Source organism: Nipponia nippon, unplaced genomic scaffold, assembly GCF_047370975.1.
Source record: "Nipponia nippon isolate SJK-2023a ecotype South Korea unplaced genomic scaffold, ASM4737097v1 scaffold_16, whole genome shotgun sequence".
In the NCBI taxonomy this organism is placed as follows: Eukaryota; Metazoa; Chordata; class Aves; order Pelecaniformes; family Threskiornithidae; genus Nipponia; species Nipponia nippon.
The window spans coordinates 2,180,705-2,191,478 of NW_028262332.1; the positions used below are offsets into that span (position 1 = coordinate 2,180,705).

At 46.9% G+C, this 10,774-nt stretch overlaps 1 protein-coding gene across 9 annotated transcripts in view; it reads left to right on the forward strand.

Annotated features, from left to right (window-relative positions):
- Positions 1-9,553, forward strand: part of LOC104022261 (discoidin domain-containing receptor 2) — a 61,050-nt gene extending 51,497 nt beyond the window's left edge. For 8 of the 9 annotated variants that reach the window (XM_087753198.1, XM_087753204.1, XM_087753199.1 and 5 more), the window contains 5 exons: positions 1,693-1,814; positions 2,193-2,390; positions 5,171-5,405; positions 6,805-6,954; positions 8,196-9,553. In XM_087753198.1, the coding sequence (XP_087609324.1) occupies positions 1,693-1,814; positions 2,193-2,390; positions 5,171-5,405; positions 6,805-6,954; positions 8,196-8,336 (846 nt within the window). In that variant the 3' untranslated portion in view covers positions 8,337-9,553. Of the gene's footprint in view, positions 1-1,692; positions 1,815-2,192; positions 2,391-5,170; positions 5,406-6,804; positions 6,955-7,806; positions 7,845-8,195 lie in introns of all 9 variants that reach the window. The other variant, XM_087753202.1, reaches the window with a different exon arrangement.
- The last annotated feature ends 1,221 nt before the right edge of the window (positions 9,554-10,774 follow it).

Consider the following 10,774-nt stretch of genomic DNA (forward strand, 5'->3'; position numbering starts at 1 on the left):
TACCCCAGCCCCTTCCCTGTCCCCCTGACTTCTTTCTGGATCACTCCATGTATTGGGAACGTGCTGGCATCCTCAGCCTCTTCACCTGGCTGTCGGCGTAGCCCCTTCTGCTGTCACCTGGATCCTGCCCTGCCTTGGGCTGTGCTCCAAATGTGAGAGAGAGGCTTTTTTTTCCTCATTGTTTGCTTCTGGTTTCTCCTTCCCTCTCCTCCTAATAACCGTCAAAGCTTTCTGCTCCTCCTCCTTTGTGTTGTCAAACAGCAACAGCCAGGCTCTTCCATCTCCATTTTCCTTGGAGACTGATTCAGAGCCTCTTCCTCACATCACCGGCTCTTTCCCTCACTTCTGCAAACGTGCTGCATCGCGTTCTCCCGTCTCTCCTTCTCACCTTCTTAGTCTTTACCAAACTGGTCATCATCATACGCTCTGCTCCACTGCTCTGGCTTAGTGTGCAGTCTTGCCTCTAGCAACATGGCTCATTGCTTTTTTTCACCTCTCCACTCAAGAGCTTCCTTCCCTTTCAATCTTTTTTCTTCCTTGCTCCAAATCATCCACTCCCTGGACTCAGTGACACATTACCTGTGCTTGTAATACACGCGCTTAGTACCGTGCCTCTCTCTCCTATTCCTAGTCTCGTGACTACTTTCACCACAGCAGATTTCATCCTCCATGTAACTGCAGCAGCATCTTTGTACTCTTGTTTCTGTTCTGTGGGTTTGTCCCATTTTTGTTTGTCTCCTTTTTCTCCTCACCATGCTTGTCACATAAGTTCTTGGTGCTTTCTTAATATAAAATTCATTAAGCTCCCATTGCATTCCCCTCACTGCTGCAAGTCTTTGACACATCCCGTCTGCTCCCCTCCTCCAGTCCTTTTTCCTATCCCACACACTTGGGTCTGTCTGCTTTCTGCACCCCAGCATCTCTTGCCCAGTTCTCCATTTCAATATGCATTCTGATAACTTCTTAAGCAAGTGTCTTGTTACCCCTTCTTATACAACCCTAGCAGTAATTTTATGTCTTTATTCATTTTTTTTATCTGAAGAAACTTGGAATTCTGTGTACTCATCAGAGTATTCATCTCTGGGTATAGTCACACATGAAGTGTTCACATCATGCACACACAGACACGCACGCACACTTTTTTTTTTTTCTGGAATTGGAGGACTTTGAATAGCTCTCTGTTATTCCTGGATGCTCCTCAGTTAAGTTTGAGGAGTGACTCAAGCCAGGCTGCAGGACGGTTCTGGACTTGCATGGCTGGTGTGATGTGCTGTACATGCCAAACCTGCTGCAGCCCTGCTGTTTGCATGCGCATGCAGAGTAAAGCAGACAACTCCAGGCACAGTGGCCTTCCTGAGCATCTCCAGTACTTGCTGGGCGACTTGGACTGCCCCAGTAATCTACTGCACCAGTCTGTATGCATGCAGTAAGTTCAGTGCACTGGGAACACATCAGGCTGCAATCCGTGTGCATTCCTACGTCATGGGCTATACAGTGTATGTACACATTTTGTCCAGGATCTAGGGCCAACCTATGGGCTATTTCTGACCAGAACAGTGTCACCTTCATTAGATCATTCACTTGGTCATTCTGCCAGCGGTGACCACACTGGTGGCCTCAGTGTGACGTTATTTTCCTCTGGTTTTCTGCCTGTGCATGGTCTCATAGTTGCCTCTGCCTTCTGCCCCGCAGGTGCACCTTTGTGAGGCCGATGGCCTGCTGGAATTCCTGGGAGTCTCGCCTGCAGAATTCACTCACCAGCCGGTTCTCGTAGCAGTGAAAATGCTGAGATCAGATGTCAACAAAACAGCCAGGTAAGCGCGTCCGCAACGCCAGCCATCCGAGAAGGAAAGCAAATACTCTCCAGGCAACAGTTTCACATAGGTTAACCCCAGTGACTTCTGTAAGAGTGCCATATGTCTCTGGTGTATGGTCTGTGTGTTCATGTAAGGAGCAGGACACAAGCAGGGAGTGGGGGATAGGAACAGACGTAATGTCAAACTGAAATGCTGTATTAATCCTCTTTGCTGGGGAAGGGGTCAATGTTGAACACAAGCACAGATCCAGCTTTCAAACGTACTGTGTGCAGAAGCGTAAATGTCTCTGAACCGAGATTTTCTTACATGCCACTTCTGCTTTCCTTAAACAAAGGAATAGTTTAGGATTCGAACCTGTGTTTTCTCTTTTACAAGAAATGATTTCCTGAAGGAGATCAAGATCATGTCACGGCTGAAGAACCCAAATATCATCCGGCTTCTGGGGGTGTGTGTGCGTGATGACCCACTGTGCATGATAACAGAGTACATGGAAAATGGAGACCTCAATCAGTTCCTGTCGCAGAGGGAGATCTACAGCAAATTTGCCGTTTCAAACAATATTCCCTGCGTCAGGTAAGAGGAGCTGCCCATCTTTGGGACAAATCAGTAATACAGAGGTACCGCTTTCACCTGCTGTGCCTTCCAGGCAGTGACCTTCCTCCAACCCGGCCATTGCCACGGCACATACTGTGGACACTGGTCCCGCTTGGCATGGGAGGTTGTTCTCGAGGCCTCTGGAGGTCTGTGTTCCCATGAAGTGTCCCTGACTGTGGGCTGCTCTGGTCATGGTGACTGTCTTAGATGTATTGTTTACTGATATGACCATCTGTTTATGTTAGTGGGCTTGCATCAAATATTTCATTAATATGGAAAGCCAGTTGCATTACAGCAAAAATTTTGGGATGAAAATCAAGAATGTCTCTTAGGCTTTTAAGAAGGTTCATATGTTCTCTGGATGTCTAAAAAATATCACATGGGGGGAGTTGAATGTGGAGCTTCACTGAGGAAAGATTTCATCAGTCAACAGAAGGAGAATATTTGGCAAAGAAAACCATTTTCTGTCAGTGCTGGCACTTAGCTCCCTCCTCTATGGAAGGATTAAATCTAGCATAAAAGCATCTCTACTAGTGCAGAAATCCTTTCCTCAGAGGAGAGTTAGGGTGTAGGACTAACTGCACTGATCAGAAGTTGCTGCAATGCTTAGTCTTTGTCGTGTACCTCCCCAAAGGATTAGATTTATTTGTAGTTCAAGAACTAGGCAGTTAGGCAGAGCCAGTTCTGTTGATGGACTGGACAGGAGATGGCTGGGTCTCACCATGTCAAGACAACACCAGTGTTTCTGCCAGTAGCTGGCAGCGGTCAGTAGTCCCGTCGGGAAGTGTTAAACTGCATCCTGCAGCCATGACGCACCAGGAACGGTAGCATGGGAGAGGGTTTGCATCTGAGTAGAAACATATTCCAGCTCTCTCCAGTCTTCTGCCCTTTCTGCACATCTGAAACAGCTTTCACCTTTAGACTTGTGGCTTTTTTTCCTGGCAAAAGCCTCAAAGTGTCCTTTCTTCTTTATTTCTTCCTCACCTCTCATTGGACTTCAGCACTGTCACTCGCATTTTTCCTTAGTTTCTGCTACTTGGCTCTGCCTCTAGTTTTTCTTTCCCTCCAGCTGATCCTTCAGCCTCTCCTTTTGTCCCTTCCAGCCAGACACAGTTTCACGTTAAAAAGGAGGCCGGTATGACGAGCTCAGATATCTGCCTGTATAGGAGTTGTTTACTGAGAGTGAAATGGATTCCAATGCCAGAGAGTGCAGCTTGTCTCTGCTGGTGCCTGTGGGTGTCTGATTGACAGGGCAAGGCCCAACCATCTCGCCAGCCTCTCAAGCTCAATTCTTGGTGCACCAAATGTGGTGACCAGCCCTTTCCTGCAGAGAGGTCACACATTTTTAAGTCCTTATGGCTCTTTGGTATTTGAAATGCATCTCCCTGCTGTCTCTCTGGCTATCTGGTAAACCACGAAGGTGAGTCTGCGGAGAGGTGTCTCCCATCTGCCCGTCTATGCAGCATGCATCAAGCCCCACAGAGCCTGTGGAGCAGAGGGGCAGGGAGCCAACAGGTAGCTGCTGATGGGACCCTGCCAGGGTGCAGGTGGGACAGGGGAGACAGGACTTCTTGAACGGGAAAGAGCCACAGCCCTAGGCAGGGAGACAACTGGAGCTGAGCGGGAAGAAGGGAGAAGGTAGGGTCTGGAGGCTGTGCCCGCTCCTATGCGAAAAGCCAACAACCAGGTTAACAAGGTGCAAGTGGGTGGCCTGGTTCCTTCTCTGGGGGCACAGCAGGTCCGCTCGGATCAGGAGAAACGCTGAGCTGGCCGTGGGACTGGGCTAAGTGCCACTGAGTTGCGGTGCTCGCCGTGCTGAAAGGCTGGGAGGGAAGCGGTGCCCAGACCCTCCTGCCAGCGCTCTACCGGGGCGAGGGGCTGCCTCTGCATCTCTGCAGCGACAGCTGAGCTATTGGTTAGAGCAGGTAGGTTGGCTCCATTAGCATTAGATGCATTCCATGATTGTAATTTAGATAACATGGTAGTGCTTTTCTCATTGCCACCGGACACAAAGAGGAGGAGACTAAGACTTCCTTTTTCGGAGCTTTATCGGAGAACACTAGCTGTGAACAGTTTATTAGATTTGTTGTGACAAACGCTTGATTGTGTGAAGCATTTGAGCACGCGCAGTGAGAAACAAGCCGAGCATCACAGAATAACACTGTGTGAAGAATGCTTAAAGTCAGGTGGTCCAAACTTTGTGTATCACGCAACTTTATTATCTTCATTTTGCTAATGGGGGAATTAAAATTATATTAGATGGAAAATGCATCTGTTTATATTGTCAGTAATATTAAACATATTTTTAAAAAGTAAGCTCTCTTTAATGTTAAATGATGTACTTATATTAGTGTAAGCATGCAATAGTGACAGTGTTTGAAATAACCAAGCTAAGCAGTTTTCTAGATATGAGATTCTGAGATTGTACAGCTTAGTTTTTCATGTCTCTCTGCAAAAAGTTGGTGCTTTATGCATAAACTCTTTGAAAATCTTAAGATTAATGCTTGATATTGAAAAAAGAAAAAAAAATCTAAGGGATGTCAAATTCTAAGGGCCCTGAATTGTCCGTTGCTTAGTCAGCTCAGGAACTTGGCTTAGCCTGGCAGGTAGAAGTGTTAGTGCCCTGAAACTAGACAGTTTAGTTTCACTGTTATGGCAAAAAATGACCTGACAGGTCACTGTAATACATCAAATGCAAGGAAGAGTTGAATGTGGGGAACTCTATTAATTTTTCTTTGTTTTGTTTTCTTTTAATGCAGCTACTCTAACCTGCTGTACATGGCCACCCAGATTGCCTCTGGAATGAAGTATTTAGCATCTCTGAATTTTGTGCACAGAGATCTGGCAACTCGCAACTGCCTGGTGGGGAACAACTACACCATCAAGATTGCGGACTTCGGCATGAGCAGGAATCTTTACAGTGGGGATTACTACCGTATCCAGGGAAGAGCTGTACTGCCCATACGTTGGATGGCCTGGGAAAGCATCCTCCTGGTAGGGACTGCACAAAACTATTCTCTCTCCCTTCCTCGGATTTTTTGCTGTGCCCCTGAAATAGTAACACGTGTATGTGTAATGGTCCTCATAGCATCAAAACATATGCTGCAGATGGCCCCAGGTGAGGTGTCCATTGGGTCGCGTTGGACATAACTCAAATCCTGGAAAAGGAGCTTGTCCTTGCAAATACAGCGTAGATCATCTGGGGCATAATTTCTGTTCTGTGCCTGGCATTCAGGATTCCTGCTGGAATCATAAGGAAATTGCCTTCCTGGGCTTATTGTCCCAGCTGTGAAGCTGAGAGGGACCGGGAGAGAACTTCATGAGTTTCAAATGCCAAGTCTGGTTTTGAGGTTGGGATTTTGTTTCGTGTTTTAAGGGTCCTGCTGTGTCCCCTTAGGAGATTGTTCAACAGCCCAAACACGCCCAGTCTGGAGGCAGTTCCTTAATATTCAGCCCCATATTTCTTTCTCAGACTAGTTGGTGAGATCACCTAGCTATACTTTCTTACAACACCCCCTCCAAGTACTCAGAAAAATTGTAATTACCTTTGCTATAAAGGCTGATAGGCCTAAGCTTTTCTAAATTCGCCCTATTTTCCTGGTTAGAGCTGCATCTAAACCATAAGTCGCTCCCATCTTCCTTGTGTGAACATCTTCCAAACATTGACAGACTGCTAGAGTTGCCAGATAATCTGGGCAATGTGGGTCTTGGATGTTTTCTGCCCAAACAGGCCCTCCAGCCCCTGACTGTTGTCTGTTATTTCTGAGCAATCTTTAGCTTCTTTTTACTTCTTCAGAAACATTGTTCCAAACACGGCCAGTTTGGGCACATTTTTCAAAGACAGAAAACAGGGACAGCAAGCAGACTGTATCCGACTTCTTACATGTGCAAAGATCAAATTATCTTGGCCTTTCTTTAAGAGTCTGGAGTCTGCTTTGCCTCTGCTTTCACCCCAAGGGCTTTGCTTCCTGTTCAAAGGCGTTTCTGTGTTGCGCTGCTGGGTTTTGGGTGGAGGTAGGCAGCAGCTCTCCACTCCCTGCCACAATCCATTTTCCTACTGCTGCAGACAAACACAGACTTTCTCAGGAGGGACAGCCGGCTCTGGCTTTCTCTGAGACTTGCTCCCTGTTTCAAGAGGTTTGCCCCAAGTGAAAGCTGTCCCGGGGTCCCACAGACATGCTGCTCCTGCCCCACAAAGCAGCAATGTCATACCTCGGTCCCTTCATGCATTGCTGAGAGCAGGTTACCTGCTCTGCTGGCTCTTTTTGAGAGCATTTTACCTGGTACGAATTCTGCATCCTCGTGTTTAGCTGCATGGAGTGTAGACTGAAATGGTTTTTGCTGAATGTGCACCGTGAGCAACCTGGGCTTACAACATCCTTTCTGTTCGCAGGGCAAGTTCACCACAGCCAGTGATGTCTGGGCATTTGGGGTCACCCTCTGGGAGATGTTCATACTGTGTAAGGAGCAACCGTACAGCCTCCTCTCAGATGAGCAAGTCATCGAGAACACGGGAGAATTCTTCCGGAGCCAGGGCAGGCAGGTAAGAAAGCAAACGTGACCTCTCCTTCCTTCCCTTGACCTGGCCACATCCAAGCGGATCTCCCCAGGGCCTTTCTGCTGTCCTTACGTCATCTGCAGAAGTCTCTGCTTCTATTACTCATCTTTTCAAGCGTGTTCCGCCTCTCTTCCCCTTCCTCCAGGCTCACTGCACTGGCTTTCCTCTCTTGGAGTCCCACTGGAGGAATCTCTTGGCCCTGTCTGGGGCTTCTTCCTTATAAGCCACTTCTATTTCAATCTGCCCATGGTGCACTGTCCTTCTTAGCTTTTCTGGGCTCTCCTACACCATCCTTTTGCTCTTTTCCTTTATCAGATCTCTCTCCCATTAGTGTTTTCTCTGAAAGACAAGGAAGCACTTGCTGAGGTGGGGAAGGAGGAGTCGTTAGTGCCCAGGGATTAGATACTCCCCATATCTCCAGACACGCCGAGAAGCCTTTGGCGATCTCTAGTTGCTGAAGGGCTTTTCTGTGTCGTTGTCCTCTTACTAACTGCCAGGCAGGACTGTCCTCTCCCCTGCTGCTACCTTCAGTAGATACCAGTGATGATGCTAAATAGAGCAGGACAATCCAGCACCTCAGTACTGAAGATCGCTGTACCCTAAAAAGTGGAGTGCCAGTTGTTTGCTGTTCTCCCAAAATTCACCTTTAGCACCGAACAAGTTAAGGGATTAAGGGGAATAAAATAATGGGAGGTTTTATTCACCGTCTCCTGCGTACTAATGATTTAGCGAAGAGCCTAAAAGATGTGTATTGAAATGAGAGGGGAAGAAGAAAATTCTGCCAAGCTGTGCTTTAGATAAGCTCTAAAAGGTGTTTTTTCTGTCTCTGCTAACAAGCTGTCACGATGCTTAGAAAGCCTCATGGGTTGTCTACGGTGAGTGAAAGTATTTGGATTTTATTGTGGTAAATTTGGTTTTGGTCTGTGTTTTGCTGTCGCTGGGAAGACCAATCTCTCTGAAGCATTCATGTTTCCTGGGGGACAAAGGACTGTTTTGTGACCAGCTCATCAAACAAGTTGGCAAAGTGTCCACAATGCCATCTGAGATGGCGTCCGAGCTCCATCCAGACTTCACTGCCAGATTCACGCATAATGGATTTCAAACATTGCATGATGGCCGTGTCTTGTAAACCTAGAATGAAACTGTCCTTTTGGTTTTAATTTAGTAGAGGTTCAATTCTTTTATGAAAAGCCTGCTGAAAGAGCTGTGTTTTTTCTTCCTTTCAGATCTATCTCTCCCAGACTCCTCTGTGTCCTAACCCTGTGTTTGACCTGATGCTGAAATGTTGGAGCAGGGATATAAAAGATCGTCCCACTTTTGACATGATTCACCACTTCCTGCTAGAACAAATGGAATCAAACATTTGACTCCAGAAAAAGAGACAAACTGTTGAGAACAGAGTGACTTTGGTGTCTCCTTGCCTGTACCTCACGGGAAGATGGTCAGGCCACCTTGCTCTCCTCCCTTGACTGTTCCGTATTTAAGTTGAGATGTCCATGGCAGCTGCTCATTCTATTGGCCATGGTCGGACACACAGGACCAGAGGATCTCATTTGGTTGAAAAATCATCTCCTCTTCTGAATCATTTCCTGGGAATACTGTGAGAGGGGTTTTATTTGACACCCGTACACCTTTGGGCAAAACGAATGAGTAAAACTTTATGAGGGACTTGGAGCTCTCTCCTGGGTGGAATAGAAAGCTACCGGTCGGTGAGAGCGCTACCACTCAAGAACAGATTTCTAGAAGTAGAGACTTCAGTTTTAGAAAACTATTCCATTAAATCAAATGGAAGTCTTGTGCACATTAGCAAGTGTTTCTGTATGCTCTTGCTACAGACAATATGTATAGCGAGGGACTAGAAATGTCTAGAGCTAGGGAATGGTTTAACGGACTTGAGAACTGACGGAGCTGGATTTAGCAACCCTTTGGAAGTAATGCTGCCAGGGTCTACGGAGGATGCTGATACAAGAGTCCAAGATCATGTTCTTTTTTTCCTGTGGTTGTTAAGCACTGCTTTTGTTATATATGTGCATTTTCCCCACACTGGATTTTTTTTCTAGAAAAAAAAAATTTTGAAAATGAATGTTAAAGGTCATAGGAAGGTCACTACAGTAGAAGATCTTCTTTTGACCTACAAATTAAGGCTAGGGTAGGGAGTTTGTATTGAAAAGTAGCTGATACTGTACTACTGTCACTATGTAGATTTATTAGCCTAATGAACTTGTAGCCACAATGGACTGATGTGCAATTAATCCTGTATAAGTACCCATTAATATGAGATCTCGAAGTCAATGCTGTTACATGTGCAGAGGGAACTTAGATTTGGTGAAACCGAATGGCTGAGAGCAGAACCCGCTATGTCACTTGTCACGGCTCGCGCGAGAGGAAAAGGAGCAGAGTACGGGTCGTCCCCTGGCGCAGGCGTGCGCACACGCGCTCAGATAAGCATTCCTCGCATCAGCGGTTCCTCTTCAGGTCTGCAGCAGGGTTAGTGCTATCGGCCAGGCAGATGCACTTTGGCCCAGGCTCCTTAATTGCTGTCATTAAATCTGGCATCGGGAGATGCGACAGACATATCCCCTTAGTTTGGGCTTGTGTTTTATTTTGGGTGCTCCCTGCACGATGTAAGACAAATTACTCATTGAACCTTGGGGTTGGTTTTTGTTTGTCGTGTCACAAACGGCTCATTCTCTGGAGGGTTTTAGAGGGCTCTGAAATCCATTTGGAGTGAGTTAGAGAATTCAGCTCGTTTCTACAATAAATCCATTGTGGATTTACCAGGTGCCTGGGGAATACTCTGTTGTTCCCTCTCTAATCGTTTAGCAAGATACTTAGGACCAAACCAAATATTTCATAAGCTGGGAGAAGATGAAAGCTCAGCACTTGGCTTTTTTTAAACAGCATCCAGCATAGTATATGTTTCCAGTAAAGATTATAATTTTTATCTTAGCCACAAGCATAGTGTGAACGGCTGTCTGTGCTATGAGCTCTGTAAGAGGGCACTGCTGAGAGAGAGAATGTCAAAACAGTTCTAATACGAGGATAAGTAAGACTGTTACGTTGAGAGAAAAAAAACCTGCTTCTGACTTGGCAGACGCCAGGACGGAGCGTGGCGTGGCCGTATCTGCTCCCCGGGCAGAGCAAACTCCGTCGTGAAGTTTCCCAGTTGCAGCTCACTCGATAGGACCGTGCCCAGGTTGTCCTGCTGCAGACCTGGCGTGGGCTTCCCCTGGCTGCGTTAGGCGTCTCCGTCCGAGCTGGTCCTCTGAGCCCCCTTTACGTGACAAGGAGCCAGAGCGTACAAGTCATCTCATCTCCCTGCGAGGGCTACACGGGCTCAGGGGAATCTCACCCCCAAATAGGTTTTTTCTTTTTTTTTTTTTTTTTTTATTTTTCTCCTTTGACTAGAGGGGCCCGGGGTGAGCTGCCGTTACACGTGTGCACCGTCTGGAGCTGGGCGATGGGAGTCGAAGCCAGCGCGGTCCCTGCTGCAGCCCCTCGGGCACTGGTGGCTGGCAAACCACGCGTCGATTGTATTTCTGGAGTATTTCTATCCTGTCCCAGAAAATGTACCCAAGCAATACACAGCTGTGCGCGTGACCTCCTGTACTTGAGAGTTCAGAGATACCAGAGCGCTGTAACGTCACCCGGATGGGCTTTGTACTTCTGTTTCGTCAGGACGTGCTGTTCTTCCGTTGACGTGTTGACATACGAAGTTTCTCTCATATCAATAAATTCTAATGATAACCTTGACAAAAGTGAATTTCTACTTTTTTACCCAGGTGTCTGCACTGAGGACCGATAT